At 41.5% G+C, this 21290-nt stretch overlaps 1 protein-coding gene across 7 annotated transcripts in view; it reads right to left on the bottom strand.

Annotated features, from left to right (window-relative positions):
• Window positions 1–20743, bottom strand: part of ZDHHC20 (zDHHC palmitoyltransferase 20) — a 90383-nt gene extending 69640 nt beyond the window's left edge. For all 7 annotated transcript variants that reach the window (XR_013960238.1, XM_080662106.1, XM_080662107.1 and 4 more), the window contains exons 1-3: window positions 20568–20743; window positions 9268–9294; window positions 2739–2842 (exon numbers count right to left, since the gene is read on the bottom strand). Coding sequence is in view for 6 of the 7 variants with exons in the window: in XM_080662106.1 (XP_080518232.1) it covers window positions 2739–2842; window positions 9268–9294; window positions 20568–20685 (249 nt within the window). In the remaining variant the exon portion in view is untranslated. The remainder of the gene's footprint in view (window positions 1–2738; window positions 2843–9267; window positions 9295–20567) is intronic.
• Window positions 20744–21290: the final 547 nt, after the last annotated feature.

The following is a 21290-nucleotide window of genomic DNA, read 5'->3' as shown; positions in this document are numbered from 1 at the left end:
AAAACAACCACTAGAAAACAAGATAATGGCATTTAGATGATACTTATTGTGTCCTAGGCATTCTTTGAAGCACTTTATAGTATTAATTATATATTACTATACATTTATTAATCACATATATTACTTGATTCAACCCTTAAAACAATCCCAGAGGTATGTAGTACTGTCATCCTCATTTTACAGGGGAGAGGTCTGAGCTACAGACAGCTAAGCAAAGTCTCTGCCATCACACAACTGCTCAGTGGCAGAGATAAGAGTTGAACCTGGGCAGTCTGGAGCTAGTCTGAGTTCTTAACCTCTATACTATACTGCTTCTTGAAAGTATTATCAATTGCGTTTTCTTATTCTATTTTTTATTTCTCATAATGAGAACTAAACTCTCATGCATGCTATGTTTCAACAGCCATCACAACAAGTGATTGATTAAATAAAATCAGGTCCTTTTCAACTTAGAGATTTAGATATGAATGGCATAAATTTAAGGGTCGACTATTACCAAATGTCTGAAGAATGTACTTGAAGAAACAGTTTTATTAATGTTTTATAATACACAATAAGAAAATGGGCAAAAAAAAATTGGCATTATCTACTAACTAGAGGCCTGGTGCACAAAATTTGTGCGGGGGGGGGTTAGGGGATTAGATCCTGGTCTAATTAGCATATACCCTTTTATTAGTATAGATTATGAAGTATATATAATTTATGGCCTGCACCCTCTCCAATCTGGGACCCCCCCTGGGAGATGTCCGACTGCTGGTTTAAACCGGCAGTCGGACACCCTCTCACAATCCGGGGCTACTGGCTTCTAACCGCTCGCCTGCCTGCCTGCCTGATCACCCCCTAACCGCTCCCCTGTTGGCCTGATCACCACCTAACCACTCCCCTGCCAGCCTGATCGCCCACAACTGCCCTCCCCTGCCAGCCTGATCGCCCCCAAATGCCCTACCCTGCCGGCCTGATCACCCCCTAAATGCTTGCTCCCCCACAGCTGGCCTGATCTCACCCCTAACTGCTTGCTCCCCTGCCAGCCTGATCGCCCCTAACTGCTTGCTCCCCTGCTGGCCTGATCACCCCTAACCGCCTCTGCCTCGGCCCCCACCACCGTGGCTTTGTCCAGAAGGAAGTCGGACGTCCGGAAGATCCTGGTCTAATTAGCATATACCCTTTTATTAGTATAGATTATGAAGTATATATAACTTATGATCCAGCAATTCTACTCCTACGCATCTACCCAAAAGAACTATATATGTATGCACATATGTATGTGTGTATGTATATGCATTTGTTCATGCACTAGAATGTTCACAGCAGCACTATTTGTAGTAACCTTAAACTGGAAGCACAAATAGGATGTTAATGAAAGAAACCACACACATAAGTATATGTCCTATATGACCCCATCTATGTGAAATACTAGGCAAAACTAATCAGTGCTACTAAAGTAGCTTCCCATGAAGTGGGTCAGTGGAAGGGAGCATGAAGCTACGGGAAGCTGGTAATGTTCTGCTTCTTACCTGGGTGGTGGTGACACAAGTGTGTTCAGTTTGTGAAAATTCATTAAGTGTACACTTATGGTATGTATATTTTTCTGCATACTAGTGTATGTTATTTTATAAAAAGTTAAACAGAAGATAATTTTAAACATCTGGTCTATAAATTTAATGAATTATGAAGAGAAATAATTCCATTATCATCATCAGCTAATATCTGAGGGCTAATCATGTGGCAGGTACTATATCAAAAGCTTTACATAAAAAAAAAAAGCTTTACATGAGTGAATCTCACTTAATTCTCACAAAAACATCCTACAGATACAGGCACTATTATTAACTTCATTTTCCAATGAGAAACTAAGGCTCAGATTCATTAAGTAATATGTTACAGCAGAAAAACCAAACTCAGATGATCCTAACTCTAGGGAATATATTAGTAAACATCTAGCTATATTAAATTACAGGTAAAGGTGAATTCAGGCGATGTCAAGGCAAGAGAGACACACTGGTCTTCAAACTTACTCTATGTAAATGTTCACTCACATTATTTTCCAGGTAGGACCTTCAACTAGAAGAAACACTAGCCAAATTAAGGTGTAACAAGCAATACCCTAGACCTGTGGTTGGCAAACTGCGGCTCGCGAGCCACATGCGGCTCTTTGGCCCCTTGAGTGTGGCTCTTCCACAAAATACCATGGCCTGGGTGAGTCTATTTTGAAGAAGCAGCGTTAGAAGAAGTTTAAGTTTAAAAAATTTGGCTCTCAAAAGAAATTTCAATTGTTGTACTGTTGATATTTGGCTCTGTTGACTAATGAGTTTGCCGACCACTGCCCTAGACAATTTGTTCCCACAATCAAATCACTCTTTAGTTGTAGCATACTCATTCGGATCTGAGAAATATAAATGTTAAAGGATTTCTAAAAATAAAACCTACTTTTCTAACTTCATTCTGTCCCTTAAGATATTTTTACTCCAGTAACATAATATGTCTTTAAGAAAATATAACATGGCAGAAGTATATTAGTACAGCTAAACTTTAACACATCTTTAATCTTTAACTATGCTATGTCAGTAGAGTTGTATCCGAGAATAAGCTGATGACTCATCCACAATGCAGAATTACCAAGCAGGTTCCATGAATGGAAACAGAACAAATGCATGATATACTAAAGCTTTAACAAAGGTAACACAAGGAAAATAATTCCATAGTTACAGCATTTGGCAATTTAACAACATTAAATTTACCTCTTTGGAGGGGGAAGCGGGAGAGGTGAAAATTGTCATCCAATAGGACCATACAAACATAACAAAGAACAGATGAAAAGCCACAAGGTAAACAACGGCCTTTCCTGGTAAATAAAAACAAATAATATTTCATTGAATCCTGGTGAAAACAGAAAAAAGCATTACATTAAAACACAATATTTAGGGTCAGGAGGTTTAACCTAATAAAAAATAATAAAAACACACTAAAGATATAAAATATATAAAGTCCTTTATCTGCATGATGTAATATTACAGATATGAAGGCGCATTCTGTATTTAAGGGTTAACAGCATGGTTTATAGTTTCTGTAATATTAGTCTGAGATTAGATTTGATTTTATTAAATTGCTGAAGATATAAGTTGAAACACCTCTTTCACTGGTTGCATTTCAAGCTCTTCCTAAAAGTTAGATTTTCAATGACTTAAACCAGATTCCATTACTATGAACATTAAATCCATTACTATGAATATTAAATAAATGTTCTATTACTATGAACATTAAATTTGAACTGAAAATAAAGGAAGTTCATATAACAGCAAATAATCAGTACATTAGAAAAATTCAATTCTTGGATTGTTCAGAAAGATATTCTAAATTTCATTCTCCTTTCAACGTAGGGTAACCAAAAATTTCAGCCACTTTGAATTTCTGTCATAACTCTTTCCCAAGTAAATTAGTGTCAGACTACAACATCTTTAACTCCAAATATTAACTCACTGATATAACTTAAAGCTTTTTATTGGGTTCTGTAGTTTTTCTATTTGGAAGAAGTGAGAATGATTTCCACAAGAAACAAGAACTATCTACCAGGTACTTAAATTCTAAGTTTAGAATTCAACATCATAAACCCACTAAAAAACATAAGCATGCCCAACCTGTGTGACTCACTGGTTGAACGTCGACCCATGAACCAAGTGGTCACTGGTTCGATTCCCGGTCAGGGCACATGCCCGGGTTTTGGGTTCAATCCCCAGTAGAGGATGTGCAGGAGGCAGCCAATCAGTGTTTCTCTCTCATGGATGTTTTTATCTCTCTATCCCTCTCCCTTCCTCTCTCTTTAAAATCAATAGAAATATGTTTTTTAAAAAGTTTGAAGTTCTACTCATTTTAAATTTCAGATCAAATATTACTTCTTCCACAAAAACCTTCTCTATTACCTTATGAATTCATTACCCCCTCATACTCTACCCCCAAATAATTTGCTCAGACTGCAATAAACTACTTGATTCATTAAAGTTAGTTGCTTAATATTGATGAGCTAATATAATAAATGTAAAACATGACAATGCCTGGCACATAATAAATCCTGTTTTTCCTTTGGTCTGAGGTTATTTTTCCTTATGTTTTTGGTTTTAACAAAGTTTCTTTTAAAATAAAATAACAATAAAAAATTGTCAACTCCATGGACTTCAGCATTTTCTTTTGCAATTATCCTGGTCCATGCCTGGTCCAAGGAAAAGGAAGGAAGTACACATGAAGCCAGGGCTTAATGACTACTCAATCATACAGCTAATCAGTAAAAAGTACTTCAAGTTCCAGCTCCTAAAATCTCTTTCAAAGTAAATTTCTCATTATTTTCACTGCCAGTGCTACAGTTCATAAATTGTTGCTTAACTCACTTGGATTAATGCAAATGCCAATTGGTCTAACTATTCCAGTTTCTCTTGCTTCTAACCCATCTCAGTGGGCAATGTAATATGTTGCTCAGTCTCCCACCACCATCCCTTGGTAGTGAAATTCCTGGGAAGTAACTCCATCTACATGACTAATAAATGCATTCTAACACTCGGATTTCCTAGAACGGAACTGTGGATGAAAAGGGGCCACATGCTAACCTAACTCAAGGAAGGCCTACGTGGCAGCCTTGCATACTCAGACCCTAAAGTAACCACAAAGGATGGTATGAAATTAAAACTTTTAAAATTAAAAAGCTGTTTAGCCCAACCGGCATGGCTCAGTGGTTGATTCCCAGTCAAGGCACATGCCAGGGTTGCAGGCTCCATCCCCAGTGTGGGGCGTGCAGGAGGCAGCCAATCAATGATTCTCTCTTATCATTGATGTTTCTATCTCTCTCTTCCTCTCCCTTCCTCTCTGAAATCAATTTTTTTAAAAAAAACAAAAGTTTATAGTGGGTGGTCATGCCCTAAGTCAGTATCTTCCCTGACAAAGATCAACTTTGATTTTAACTGAGCCTATTGTCTTTTTGCATCTATGATAACATACCCTTGGAATTTCAGGGTAATTTTTAACTTCCCCTTTTCCGGACCCTTGAGGGCACAACCAATGCATCAGGACAAAGACCACAAATTCCTTCATTGTTACTGTGTTAATTGTTGACTGTTAACTATCCTGTACTCACCTATGTAAAAGAAGCACGATCTATCATTTTACTTTTTACCCAATCCCAGAGTTTCCCCCCTCCCCTTGCTTTCTCCCATCTCCCTAACCTATCACCAATGGATTTCATGTAACCCATTTATGTCTCCTTCTTTGATTGTAATGTGTAAAACTGCCATTTTCCCAAGCATTAGCTCAATCTGTTGAGATTCTGATTCCTGGAAATTGTCGACAGTTTGTAGGACTCAAAAATTCTTTACAGATTTGACTGTTCCTTACATTAACAGAACTATATCTGACTATAGTTATTCAAATCACCATTTCTGTCCACTGAAAGATTAAGGTAAGGTATCTATTATTTCTAATCCTCACAACAGTCTGGTAATGTAAAAATTGAGGCTCAGGGAATTTAATATCATGCCCAATTTCACTTAACTACTAAATGAGAAACCCAGAATTCACACCCATATCTTCTTGATAAAAATCCAAGGTTCTTTTCACTACGTCATACCTAAAGTTATATTTTCTTCCACTTCTTGAACCATCATCTAAGTGTTAGGGTAGGTAGCTAGTTAAGGTATTAACAAAAGAGGAAGGGAGCAAAACTGGCTAAACCAGATTAAGTCAGGAAGCTACAGCTCCACCGAAACTCCAGGGGACAGCCACATCCTCTTCCAAAGGAATGTTACTACTAATTCTGGAGCAGATGGGAAAGACTGGTTTTCCAGTCTCCTGGGGTCCCCTGTTGGTTTTTTGCATGGGTGGGGGCTGCGGAGAGGGGGTGTTAAACAATAAGGGGAAAATCCTCTGTTGAGACCCAAGCAGTGAAAGCCAAGATGGTGCAGGGGGAGGTCCTTTTACTATGAGTGCATGTGCAGTAGGAAGAAATCTGGCAACCATAAAGGGGAGGGAAAAAAACCTACAAAAGGGGAGGGGCACTAGCATAGAGCCAGGAAGATCTAGGAAAGAGATTAGGTAACTTGAAAGAAAGCTTACTCCTTCCCAAACCCAAGGAAATGTATCAAAGATTAACAAAGGTCCAAATCTGCCTCATGCTCTCTCTCTTCAGCAGCCAGGTGGTACAAAACGCAATTGCAGGCCTGAGGGGAACAGAGACTGTACTGGAGTCTTGGATGCTGGGATAATGGCAGGGCAGCTCTGGGTCTTGGCCCTCCTCCTAGGCTTGGTGGGAACAAGCAGCCTCAAAGGCTGGATTCTTTCCACAGCAAGACGGAGCTGAGCCATCTGGTCGAGGATGAAGTAGTGCTGCAGCCCCTTCAGGAGTATCTATGCCCAGCCCACACTTTACTAAATCTTGTCATTATTGCTCAAATCATCCTACACACGAGTCACCGAAATCCATTTCCTGCAACTTAGCAAGAATCTACTTCTAGACCAGTCTACCTCTAGCAACATACAGTAGTCACAGCCTACTTCAAGCCAATATTTGATGCCAAGATAAAATCCTAACTGCAACCTCCTCCTATTTTCAAATTTGCCTTATTTTCACTTTCATTAAAACTGATTGTCATCCTTACTGAAAATCCTGGATTCTCAAAATCGGTACTTTGTATCATCTCTGTTCCCTCCAGGTTGAACCCCATATTCTACACAGTAGATTCAATATAATTCCTTTACTTGTTTTTTTTTTTCCTTTGGAAAAGCATGCTGGAGCTCAGTCTCCTACTGTTATGCCAACTGTCAACTTCTTAGCTCAGTTCACTTACTTTTGCCTGGCCTGATATTCAATCAAGTCTGTTAATCCTCATCTACATAATATCATATAGCTTTGAAATAAATGGTAACCTAGAATTACTTCAAACTTTGTCATTTAGTTATTTACACTAAGGCCAGAATATAAAACAATATACTCCAGAAATATGTTAAAAAACATTTAACATATTTTTAGAATATTTCAGCTCTCCAGAAGAACAAAATCAAAATGGCTTTTGCTTTTAAAAATTGTAACCCTGTTACAAAACAGGTAAAATAAATCTCTCAACATGATGCTGGGAATATAGTAAGTACTTAACAGATTATTATTATTAAGTTGATATAGGAAAGGGGTACAAGAGCTATATAAATTAACTGAAGTCAAACAAAGTTAAGTCAGGAGCCTGCTACGTGCTGTCTGACATGAAACAGCTGACTGGAGATGCAAGCAGATCATGAAGAGCCTCTGGACAAAGAAAATTCCTGCGAAGATTGATAAACAGCTCCTCACCCATACCTTATCATTTACTCATACCATAAAGGGAAAACACAATGTCACAAAAATATACCTTGTAAAGGTTAGAGTTAATCTCAACCATTTCCCACTCTCTATTTCTCCATACCAGCAATTTTCCATAGAAACTACAAAGAGATATAAGTCAACCTCTAGAGATGGTTGGGGGTCTATCTTCCTTTTTTGGTGAGGAGAGTCCAGTGGAGTGGCTTTTCTTACTTGTCCCCTCTGCTCAATAAAACCTGCTTTTCCACTTTAACCTCTTCTCTGGCTCTAATCTTGAATTCTATTTCTTTTTTCTTTTTCTTTTTTTTATAATATATTTATTGATTTCAGAGAGGAAGGGAAAAGGAGAGAGAGATAGAAACAATGATGAGAGAGAATCATTGATCGGCTGCCTCCTGCACGCCCCCCACTGGGGATCAAGCCTGCAACCCAGGCATGTGCCCTTGGCCAGAATCAAACCTGGGACCCTTCAGTCAACAGGCTGACACTCTATCCACTGAGCCAAACGGGCTAGGGCTAATCTTGAATTCTTTTCTACGCCAAGCCCAAATCCCTCTTGGCTCAGGGTTTGAGTTGCCACCAGGGACTTGCCCCTCCAGCATCAAAATTATGATGTAGCCTGGCTAGTGTAGCTCAGTAGTTGAGCATCAACCTATGATCCAGGAGGTCACGATTCGATTCCCAGTCAGGGCACATAACTGGGTGTGGGCTCGATCCCCAGTAGGGGGAGAGCAGCAAGCAGCCGATAGATGATTCTCATCATTGATGTTTCTCTCTCTCCCGCTCCCTTCCTCTCTGAAATCAATAAAAATATATTTTAAAAAATATGATGTAAAGAATAGAAAATATTGCTTTTAAATAAGTTTGAATCAATTTGATTGCTAATAACAAACTTCTGGTCATATATATGCTGGAAGAAATATATACAGTAAAAGTTAACTAAGCAAATTAAATCAAAGCTGAAAGAAAAACTGAACCTATAAATCAAAATATCTGATTCAAATATCACCTATAACTGAATTAAAGACCAATAAGCAAACAAAAAACTTCATCAAAACACTCTTTGGAAAACATGGGGAAAATAGCCCCAAGAAATAATGAGAAATAATGATACAAGTTAAAAATTCTGTTGTAAGAATCTCAGAAATTCTCTGCTTTCTGTATGTGCGTATTCAACATATGGAAAGCAGTACTGATTTAAAGAAGAAAAGCATGCCTACCAAAATTGAGTTTGTTCTGTTACTGAGAAACCAGATTCAAAGGCAACTTGAAATTTCATAATGAATGCCTAATTATTTCCAGTAATAAGGATAAATATTAATTTCTAGCTATGCAACTGTTCTAGATATCCTCTGGATTTCCATATCTCAAATCAAATTTTATTTTTGAAATTTGATCTCAATAGGTAGAAAAATTTATTTTATCTCGTGAATTTTGAGCAAATATTTTTCTCAAAATATTGTCATTGACTCGTCATTATAAAAACTTTAATTCCCTTTCAAAATGAACTAGCAATCTTCATTTTTACAGTCTGCCTATTTAACTAATTGTCAGTGCTATTTTTAACAAATGCATAAACAAAAGAAAATAAAATCCCTCCCTCCACCCTAGCTAAAATTGATATTAAATATCTAAACTATTACTACAGAATTCTGAAGACTATACAAGGCAGAAATATATATATATAAGTATATCAAAGAAGTTTGGGTACTAGGTGCCTTACAAAATAACAACTTACAAATAGTGCAAAGAAGAATATATTGAATATATAGAAATAAACCCAGTATTACATCTCATTTTAGTTACTTAAGCTTAAAATATATATATTGTCTTTCTGAAAATAAAAGCACAAATCATCATCACTAAATAAAAAGTAGGTAGGTTGCAATTATGATACTATAAGTAGTCTACTTAAACTGAGACTAAAAGTGTCTTACCATTTTCTCCATTTCCAGAAAGAGTAACTAGAATAAAAGAAAAAACAGTGAATAAATATACTTTAAACATTTTGTACATAAATTTTATCACCAGTTGACTATTCATCTTAATATCATTTTCATAAAAATAAAATTTAGTTATAAACTAATGCAACTTTACAACTGAACACTCAAAAAGTCCTAAAAACACTAAAATGCTAAAATTCAAATTATTTATCATTAACACTGCAATCACATTACACATTTTTTCCAGACCTTTGTTCATTTTAAGTGTATCCCTGTTTATAGTTGTGAAGTATCTTTAGCTCTTTCCTTAATGCTACCTATAGAATGAACAGGACTCTCTTTCATGGCACTCAGAGTTATTTAGTCTGTGAGGTATCTCTATAGAGTTTTTAAAATAATTTATTTGGTATCATATTTATATCTCTTTGCTTTTACAATGAAAATCTTAGTTCCTAATTAATTTACTTGTTTTTTCCTAAAATATACATAAAATAGTTTAAAAACTGCATACTAGTTTAAGATTTCTTTGCACCTTTTAAATTTATTTGGGTTGGCTTTAAACTATATCCCACTAAAGAGTACTATGCTCAAAAGTCATTTGAAAATAATTCTTTTCTGTGTGTATAGTATCAACTTTACATAAAATTAAGTTCATTTAAAAAAAGGAAAAAAAAAACAAAAGAAAAATAATTTAAAAATTAAGTTCATTTATTTCATGATTTCAAATTGAACTGTTTGCTTTTATTCCCCTCTTTAATTTTATTTTTTTCAATTTGAATAAAGTATCAATGGTTTAAAAGTCAAAACTCTATAAAGAGGTACTCAGAAAGGCCTGCCTTTTATTCCTCATCCCAAGTAATCATTTTTATTAATGTCTGTTTTATCCTTCTAATATTTCTTTTAGCAAAATAAGCAAGTAAGTACATACAGGGTGGGGTAAAAGTAGGTTTATATAGTTGTTTATATGGAAAATAATACATTAATAAATAATAATACAAGTATAAGCTCTTTGTTTCCTATACTCACAACTGTAAACCTACTTTTATCCACCCTATATTTCCAATTTCTCCACTTATAAACCTTTCCACACTTTTTTTTTCATCACTATACATGAGTACATGGACACAATTATGGCTTGTTTGTAAAGCACTGCACAGTACTCCACTGTTTGGGAGTTCCAGTAATATGATCAGACTTCTATTGACAGACATGTGGATTGTCTCCAATCTTCTGCTGCTACAAATGATGTGGCAATAAATAATTTTATGCATGTGTCATTTATGGAAGTTTATTTTCAGTGTAGATTCCTAATAGTGGGATTACTGGACCAAAAGTAAATCTGTCCCCTTATCCCCAAAATCCCTGTTTTAGAGGTTGTACCATTTTTATACTGCTACCAGTGCTTTAGCAATGTCACCATCAGAAAGGTCCTAGGCTGGCCCTGGCTGGTGTTGTACAGTGGTTAGAGCACTGGCCTGCCCACTGAAGGGTCTTGGGTTTGAATCCCAGTCAAGGGCACGTACTTAGGTTGCAGGGTCAAGCCCTGCCCTGGTTGTGGCAAGAGCAGGAGGCAATCAATAGATGTGTCTCTCTCACATTAATGTTTCTCTCTCCCTTTCCCCCTCCCTCCCCTCCCTTCTTCTCTCTCTAAAACCCAATGGGGAAAAATATCCTCAGGTGAGGATTTTAAAAAGAGAGAGAGAGGCAGAGAGAGACAGAGAGACAGAGAAAATGAGAAAGAAAGAAGAGCCCTGGCTGGGTAGCTTAGTTTGTTAGAGTGTTGTTCCAATATGCCAAGGCTGCGGTTCGATTTCCAGTCAGGGCACATACAAGAATCAACCAATGAATACATAAATAACTGGAATAACAAACTGATGTTTCTAATCTCTCTAATTAATACAAAATAAATAAATAAGAAGGAAGAGCACTAGAAATGGTAACTACATAGGTAAATATATAACATTTGTTTTCTTATTTAAATCTTTAAAAAATAATAAGCTGTTTAAACAAAATAATAGCAATATAGTATGAGTTTGTTTGTTTTTTTAATATATTTCTATTGATTTCAGAGAGGAAGGGAGAGGGGGAGAGAGATATAGAAACATCAATGATGAGAGAGAATCATTGATCGACTGCCTCCCGCACGCCCCCCACTGGGGATGGAGCCCTCAACCTAGGCATGTGCCCCTGACTGAAATCGAACCTGGGACCTTTCAGTCTGCAGGCCGACACTCTAACCACTGAGCCAAACCGGCTAGGGCTATAGTGTGAGTTTTGCAACATAAAATGTATGACAATAGCATAGGGCTTGGAGGGAAGAAATGAAGGAATGCTTTTTATAAGGTAGAAGTATGTGAAGTTGTATATCACTTGAAGATAGGCTATGATAAGTTAAAAGATGTAAGCTATAAATCTTAAAGCAATCACTAAAATAACAGAGTTACAGCTAATAAGTCAACAAAGAAGACAAAATCATAAGAATAATTCAGAAATTTTAAATCATTTAAAAGTTGATTAATTCAAAACAAGGCAGAAGGAAGAACAGATAGGACTGATTAAAAAATAACAAATGAGAAGACTTAAACTTAACCATATCAATAATCACATTAAATATAAAGAGTCAAAACACCTCAGTTAAAAATGCAGAGATTATACAGCATGGTGACTATCCTATCTAATAAAAGAGTAATATGCAAATTGACCATCACTCCAACACACAAGATGGCTGCCCCCATGTGGACACAAGATGGCCGCCACAAGGTGGCCGGCAGGGGAGGGCAGTTGTGGGCGATCAGGCCTGCAGGGAGGGCAGTTAGGGATGAACGGGCCGGCAGAGGAGGGCAGTTGGGGGTGACCAGGACTGCAGGGGAGGACAGTTGGGGGGGACCAGGTCTGCAGGGGAGGGCAGTTGGGGGCAACCAGGCCGGCAGGGAGGATAATTAGGGGGGACCAGGCCTGCAGGGGAGAGAAGTTGGGGGGTGGGGAGACCAGGCCTGCAGGGGAGGGCAGTTGGTGATGACCAGGCCGGCAGGGGAGGGCAGTTAGGGGCGACGAGGCTGGCAAGGGAGGGAATTTAGGGGTGACCAGGCCAGCAGGGGAGGACAGTTAAGGGCGACCAGGCCTGCAGGGGAGGGCAGTTAGGGGTGACCAGGCCGGCAGGGGAGGGCAGTTAGGGGCAATCAGGCCAGCAGGGGAGCAGTTAGGCATCGATCAGGCTGGCAGGGGAGTGGTTAGGGGGTGATCAGGCTGGCAGGCAGAAGCAGTTAGGGGCAATCAGGCAGGCAGACAGGCGAGCGGTTGGGAGCCAGGAGTCCTGGATTGTGAGAGGGATCGGGCCTAAACAGGCAGTCGGACATCCCTCGAGGGGTCCCAGATTCGAGAGGGTGCAGGCTGGGCTGAGGAACAACCCCCCTTGAACAAATTTCGTGCACCAGGCCTCTAGTCCTATATAATAAAAAGCTAATATGCAAATGGTCATCATGCCCTCACACCCTCGCGCCAGAACTGCACAGACACTCAACACTGGGGAGAGAGGAATGGGGAACAGCCAGGCACAAATGAGCTCATGAGAGAGGAATGGGGAGCAGCCAGGCTGCAGCCCGGAAGAGGGACAAGCCACCCGCCCCACGGTCCCAGATGCACAAATTTCGTGCACCAGGCCTCTAGTAGTTAATGATACTGTATTGTATATTTGAAACTTGCTAAGAGAATAAATCTTAAAAGTTCTCATCACAAGGAAAAAAAATTATAACTATTTCTGGTGATGAATGTTAACTACATTTACCGTGGTGATCATTTTTCAATATAGATACATATGAATAGTATGTTGTAGACCTGAAACTAATATAAGGCTACATGTCAGTTTTTTTAAAAGGCAGAGATTTTCAGATTGGATTGAAAAAAAACAAGACCTGCACTAGATGTTTTAGATCACTGGTTAGAGCATTGGCCCATGTACTGAAGGGTCGAGGGTTTGATTCCAGTCAAGGCATGTGTGGGAGGCAACCAATCAATGTGTCTTTCTCACATCAATGTGTTTTTTTCTCTCTCTCTGTCTCTCCCCGTTCCAGTCTCTCTAGATATCAATGTAAAAGATATTCTCGAGTGAGGATTAACAAAAACAAACAACAAAAAAGACAAGACCTACTATATGCTGTTTACAAAAAATGCATTTTTTAAAATATATTTTTTATAGATTTCAGAAAGAAAGATAGAAACATCAATGATGAGAGAGAATCACTGATCGACTGCCTCCTGCACGCCCCCCATGGGGGAGCTTGCAACCCAGGCATATGCCCTGATGGAGAATCGAACCGTGACCTCCTGGTTCATAGGTCTGTCAATGCTCAACCATTGAGCCACACCGGCCGGGCAAAAAAATACATCTTAAATATACATATATAAACAGGTTAAAGTAAAGGAAGGAGAAAGACATACCATGCTAACACTAATTCAAAGAAAGATTAGTGGACATGTTAATATTTGCCAAAGTATATTTCAAAGTAAACAATATCACCAGGAGTAAGAAGGTGATTTCACCATGATAAAAGGTCAATTCATCAAGAGGACACAACAATCCTAAATATATTTATAATTTTGTTAATCCTTACCCAAGGATATTTTCCATTGATTTTTAGAGAGAATGGAAAGGAGTAGGAGAGACAGAGAGAGAAACATCGGTGAGAGAGAGACACATCCACTGGTTTCCTCCTGCATGTGCCCCAGCAGGGCTGGGGAACAAACCCACACCCAGGTATGTGCCCTTAACTGGGAACTGAACCCTCGACACTTCAGTCTAAGGACTGACACTCTAACCACTGAACCACACAGGCCAGGGCATCAGATGGCTATTATTGTGTTGGCTGTTGTCATTTTTTAAATTTGACAATCTAAGAGAAAAGAGGTCAGTGCTCCTGACTAAATAGGTACTATATGATTTTTATTGATTTCAGAGAGGAAGAGGAGGGTGAGGGGGAGAGAGAGAGAGACAGAGAGAGAGTAACATCAATGATGAGAGAGAATCGTTGGTGGGCTGCCTTCTGCACACCCCCCAGTGGGGACCAAGCCCGCAACCTGGGCATGTGCCCTTGACCGGAATCGAACCTGGGACCCTTCAGTCCCCAGGCCGACGCTCTATCCACTGAACCAAACCAGCTAGGGCCAGGTACTACATGTTTTAAAAATTCTTGCAGCACACCAGTGTGCCTTGCCATACTGGTTGAAAATCACTGCCTTATACAAATGGATCATAAATAATACTGAAATGTGCCTTGAGTGTACAGGTCTGGATAAACAAGTAGACTAGTCTTGCATAGTAGTTAATTTATTTTTATTTTTATTGATTTTAGATAGAGAGGAAGGGAGAGAGAGGGAGAAAGACAGAGGGGGGGGGGGGGGGACACAGATTTGTTGTTCCACTCATTTATGCACTCACTAGCTGACTTTTGTATGTACCCTTACTGGAGACTGAACCCATAACTTTGGTGCATTAGGGATGCTCCAACCAACTGAGCTACCCGGCTAGGGCCTACTTTATGGAGATTATTATGAGCACTAAATAAATTAACACATGTAAAGATAATTATTATCATTCTTTCCCATATAGTTTGATAAAGAATACCAGAAGCTAAGATAACTATATAAAAATTACTAGAGGCCCGGTGCACGAAATTTGTGCATGGGGGAGGGGGGAGTCCCTCAGCCCAGCCTGCACCCTCTCCAATCTGGGACCCCTCGAGGGATGTCCAACTGCCCATTTAGGCCCGATCCCAATGGGCAGTGGGACATCCCTCTCACAATCCAGGACTGCTGGCTCCCAACTACTCACCTACCTGCCTTCCTGATTGCCCCTAACCGCTTCTGCCTGCCAGCCTGATCACCCCCTAACTGCTCCCCTGCCAGCCTGTTTGCCCCTAACTGCCCTCCCCTGCAGGCCTGGTCCCCCCAACTGCTCTCCCCTGCAGGCCTGGGTCCCCCCAACTACCCTCCCCTGCAGGCCTGGTCACCCCTAACTGCCCTCCCCTGCAGGCCTGGTCCCCCCCAACTTCCCTCCCCTGCAGGCCTGGGTCCCTCCCAACTGCCTTTCCCTGCAGGCCTGGTCACCACCAACTTCCCTCCTCAGCTGGCTTGGTCACCCCTAACTGCCCTCCCCTGCAGGCTTGATCGCCCCCAACTGCCATCCCTTGTAGGCCTGGTCCCTCCTCCAACTGCCCTCCCCTGCTGGCCATCTTGTGTCCACATGGGGGCAGGATCTTTGACCACATGGGGGCAGCCATCTTGTGTGTTGGAGTGATGGTCAATCTGCATATTACTCTTTCATTAGATAGGCTAGAGGCCTGGTGCACGGGTGGGGGCCAGCTGGTTTGCCCTGAAGGGTGTCCTGGATCAGGGTGGGGGTTCCCTTGGGGCGTGAGGCAGCCTGGGCGAGGAGCCTGTGGTGGTTTACAGGCTGGCCACGCCCCCGGGTGACCCAAGCGGAGGCCCTGGTATCTGGGGTTTATTTATCTTCTATAATTGAAACTTTCTAGCCTTAAGCAGAGGCCTGGGCCGGCCAGGGTGTGCAGAAAGCTTGGCTTCCTCCATCACCGGGGACAACCCTAGCCTCCTGCTCTTTCCAGCTCTGTGGCTGCCGCCATTTCTGTTTGGATTTATGTATCTTCTATCATTGAAACTTTGTAGCCTTGAGTGGAAGCCTAGGCCAGCAAGGGCAGGAGGAAAGCTTGGCTTCCTCCATTGCCGGGGAAACCCAAGCCTCCCTCCTGCTCTCTGTGGCCATAGCCATCCTGGTTGGGTTTATTTGCATATTCGCTCCTCATTGGCTGGTGGGCGTGGCTGGTGGGTGTAGCAGAGTGGTAGTTAATTTGCATATTGCTCTTTTATTATATAGGATAAAAACAGCGAGGAGAAACCAAGATGGCAGCATAGGTAAACACCTAAACTGCTGCCTTGCACAACAATTTCAAAACTACAACTAAAAGACAAAACAGACATTATCCAGAACCACAGGAAAGCTGGCTGAGTGGAAATTCTACAACTAGAAGGAAAGAGAAAAGCACACGGAGACTCAGAAGAGCTGCAAAAGGCTGAGGTACGGAGACACGCGCACGGAGAAGACTGATGTCTGAGTGCACGGCTGGCTTTCTCAAGCAGGAGGGAGACGGAAGCTCCCGACTGCGCTGAACTCCAGTTCAGAGCGAGACCCTGGGGACCCAGACTCATATGGGGGGAATCTGGACTGTCAGAAAAAGAGAAAAGCACACTGAGACTCAGGGGAGCTGTGAAAGGCAGAGGTCCAGAGGCGCGTGCACGCAAAGAGGACTGACTGCTGAGTGCGCGGCTGGCTTTCTCAAGCGGGAGGGAGACGGAAGATCCCGAATGCACTGAACTCCAGTTCCGGGCGAAAATCTGGGAACCCAGACTCATGCTGGGAGAAACTGGACTGTCTGGCAGCGGGCAAAACTCAAGGGCGGCTTTCTCTCAGAGGTGCTTGCAGTGATTACCGAGGGACACTGAGACATGGGGGCCTCATAGGACAGGGCTGAAGGGAAGCCAAGGCTGTCTGCTCTGCCCTGAGACTCCACCCCATCAGGGCTGAGCACAGAGGCTTTTGTAATTTTGCAAGTCTTGTCTCATAAGGGTGTCTGCAGCACAGAAGTTCTCCCAGTGTAGACACAGCTAATCCTCACAGCCAATTGGCCTGGAGGTCAATTCCTCCCAGTGATACCAACAACAATCAAGACTTAACTACAACAAGGCCGTACACACAGTCCACAAAGGGGTGCACCAAGAGTGTCCACCTCAGGTAACTGGGGGAGGCTGAGCCCCTGGGCCCTAGAGGACACTTAGCACATAAAGCCATTCTATCAACTCAGGGAAGCAGCAAAAATGCGGAGACAAAGAAACAGATCACAAATGAAAGAAATGGAGGAAAGCAAAAGACTGGATATAGAGTTCAAAACCACCATTCTAAGGTTTTTCAAGAATTTTCTAGAAAAGGTCGATAAATTTAGCAAGACCCTCAAGGACATGAAAAAAGACCAAGTAGAAATTAAGCATACACTGACTGAAATAAAAAATATTATACAGAGCCGAAACCGGTTTGGCTCAGTGGATAGAGCATCGGCCTGCGGACTGAAGGGTCCCAGGTTCGATTCCGGTCAAGGGCACGTACCTTGGTTGCGGGCACATCCCCAGTAGGAGGTGTGCAGGAGGCAGCTGATCGATGTTTCTCTCTCATCGATGTTTCTAACTCTCTATCTCTCTCTCTTCCTCTCTGTAAAAAATCAATAAAATATATTTAAAAATTAAAAAAAAATATATTATACAGAGATCTAACAGCAGACTAGAGGACCACAAGAATCAAGTCAAAGATTTGAAATACAAAGAAGCAAAAAACACACAACCAGAAAAGCAAAAAGAAAAAAGAATCCAAAAATTTGAAGATAGTGTAAGGAGCCTCTGGGACAACCTCAAGCGTACCAACATCAGAATTATGGGGGTGCCAGAAGAAGAGAGAGAGCAAGATACTGAAAACCTATTTGAAGAAATAATGACAGAAAACTTCCCCCACCTGGTGAAAAAAATAGACTTACAAGTCCAGGAAGTGCAGAGAACCCCAAACAAAAGGAATCCAAAGAGGACCACACCAAGACACATCGTAATTAAAATGCCAAGAGCAAAAGACAAAGAGAAAATATTAAAAGCAGCAAGAGAAAAACAGTTAGTTACCTACAAGGGAACACCCATATGACTGTCAGCTGACTTTTCAACAGAAACTATGCAGGCCAGACGGGAGTGGCAAGAAATATTCAAAGTGATGAATAGCAAGAATCTACAACCAAGATTACTCTACCCAGCAAAGCTATCATTCAGAATTGAAGGTCAGATAAAGAGCTTCACAGATAAGACAAAGCTAAAGGAGTTCATCAACACCAAACCAGTATTATATGAAATGCTGAAAGGTATTCTTTAAGAAGAGGAAGAAGAAGAAAAAGGTAAAGAGAAAAATTATGAACAACAAATACATATCTATCAACAAGTGAATCTAAAAAGCAAGTGAATAAAAAATCTGATGAACAGAATAATCTGTGAATATAACAGAATCAGGGGCATAGAAAGGGAGTGGACTGACAATTCTCGGGGGGGAAAGGGGTGTGGGGAGTGTAGGAAGAGACTGGACAAAAATCGTACACCTATGGATGAGGACAGTGGGGGGGAGGTAAGGGCAAGAGGGTGGGGTGGGAACCGGGTGGAGGGGAGCTATGGGGGAAAAAAGAGGAACAATTGTAATAATCTGAACAATAAACATTTATTAAATTAAAAAATAATAAAATTATGAAAACAGCACATTAAGACACTTCTCTCATTTTAAAGTTATATATTAATGAAAAAAATAAAAAAGTTATATATTAATGTATTTCATTGGGAAGGTCTGTGCTTATGAAAACAAATATACATGAATAATTTAAAGAAGAGTTTGAATATGAGACTATGAGTTTTTATGCTCAGGTCCAGCAGACCTCCCAAATTCTCCCTACTCTAACTCAGATAACTTAGAAGTATTAAATACAGGCACTATGTAAGACCTTTCACCATCAGTATTTTAAAATACGCTCATGGCTCACTAAAAATTATATGTATAATAGAAAGATGTGGCACTTTCTAATACCCACTCAACAATTGTGTGACCTAACCAAAGAGCCTATTTGCTCAGTCTCATTTCTTACATCTGTGGCATATTGAGGGAAGAATGATGAAATGCCCCCCCTCTATCCCCATTAGTGTACACAGCACTTCTTAATTCATGTTCATTTTCCTTTCTTTATGTTTGATGTCATCTTTTGATAGATTAAATGTGCAATTTCAACATAAATGCACATTTTTAGTGTTCCGTCACAGGCTTTACTTCAAAACCACTATGGGATTAAAATAGGGTGGGGACAATCTTCTGACAGAATTAAATAAGACAGGTACAACTTTTATAATAAATGCCCACTTCAGAGTAAATAAGATAAAGTATAGTCATAAGCTGATGAGAACCCTATGATCACTATCACCTACTGGAAGTAGCCTCAAAAAATACCCAACTCTAGCCAATCTTAATTGATTCAAAAATCATTGTTAGCAAACAGTCTGGTATCCAAAAAGACGAGACTGAATAATATTCAGCAGATTATTATTTGGAAATGTATTCCACAACTAAGTTATTCTGGTTCTATTTTCCTCGGAATTAAATATTCCAGAGTACAAAATAATTTTCTTAAAGGTGGATATTTTCATTTAAAAACCCATCTTCAAGCCTTCTGAGGCAAAGCATTCTCTTCCACGTGCAGAACTCGGTTTTTGCCAAGTACTTATTTGAGAGCTGTACAAATCCGCAGCCATAACTGAGGAAGTCCTGGTTGTGTCAACCTTCAAGTGGAGTGGGTGGTACAGCTTTCCATTCATACAATTCGTTTCTCTCTCCTGTGACTCTCTTTTTTTAAGTATACATAATAGCGGTCCTTTTGATGGCGTGGACTCTGAGTGGCCGCGAAGACTAGGGATAGCAAGGGATTGCTCTGACAAACACCACATACGGTGTGGCCCTAAGTTTTCACGAAGAACAGATACTAGCAGCAGACAGACAGACACAGGCCAGTGTAAATCTGAAGCAGTCGCACAAAGCCTATTCCGTTAGGATAGATCAATCAAACAATATCCCAGAACAATGTTTTGATTGACAGCCAATTTCCTTCCATCCTAAGAACAACCTAACCAAACCAGTATCCTAAATCTTTGAAGTGTAATGGGATGTTCCTTCCCTTTTCCAGGGAATCGGGTGAGAACTAACCAGGGAAATAGTTAAGGACAATAAAAGGAGATCTCAACATCTGAGGGATGAGCGAACTAGAAACCTCCGTTAGAAAACAGCAGCGAAAAAGATCCTCCTCTCACTTATTCTTTGTCTAAAAGCAGTGTTGTATGCGAGTTACTAACTGACTTGAAATAATGAACTTCCATCCGGCAGGCAGCGCGGGAGGCTGGAGGTGGCCGCCCGTCGCGTCCGCGGCAGTTGTCCTCGGCAGAGCGACACCACAACCCCGCCCGGCCGGCCGGCCGCCGCACTCGCGGCCTCCGCGGCCTCCGCGGCCTCCGCGGCCCACACGGCCACCGCCCCCCGGCCCGATTCTTCACTGCGAGCGTCACAGACGCAGAGCCGGCCACACACTTCCGCCACTGCTCCCCCGGGAAACGTCCACCCCCACGGCGCCGCTGAGGGTCGCGTCCCGCCCGTCCGCCCGCCCGGTACTCACACAGGCACAGCTCCACCACGTACGCGTAGTAGGACCACGCCACCACGAAAGTGATGAACAGCACTGGCACCCAGCCTGCGCCGCGTAGGCAGCAGCGCCAGAAGCGGCCCGGCGCCATTTTCGGGGCGGCGGCAGCACGGCCGCCGAATGCCGGTGTCGCCTCACCCTGGGGCGGGTCTATTGGGGCCCACAAAAGGGGCCCGCTCAGGGCGGGGCCTCGGCGCGACTCCGCCCTAGGGGCGGGGCGGGGTGGGGCGGAGGAGGCTCTGGAAGGAAAGGCGGGAGGAAACTGCCTGGGGAAGTGCTGAGGCGAAAAACTCTTCCTGGACGGAGAGCTGAACTACTGGATGTTCTCTGTGTATACACACTACTCTCCTGGAGACCATTTTCAAGTAGGACCAGACCGTGCCCCACCAGGTGCAGGGGAGGACATAAGTTGTTGTAAGGCTCCTCCCTGGAGGGCGATGTGTAGCTCTGATTAAGAAGGTGAACTTAGAAAATATCAGCTCTGCGTTTCAGGTCTAACCCCTCCATTTTTTGAAGATGGACTTAGTAGATGCCTGTGATTTAGAATGGGAGCCCTATAGAATCTGTCAGTTTGATTTGAAACACAAAATGAAGACTGAGTTGTGAAATAGGGAGCAACAGCCTCTCTTCCTGACCCCCAAGGAACTACTGAAATTTTGAGAATTTATTTACTACTGGAGTAATGCAGCACTGTGA

The sequence above is a fragment of the Plecotus auritus genome, assembly GCF_963455305.1.
Source record: "Plecotus auritus genome assembly, chromosome: 3".
NCBI lineage: Eukaryota > Metazoa > Chordata > Mammalia > Chiroptera > Vespertilionidae > Plecotus > Plecotus auritus.
Note: the sequence above shows the minus strand (reverse complement) of the source record. Positions and strands in the feature narration are given on the sequence as shown.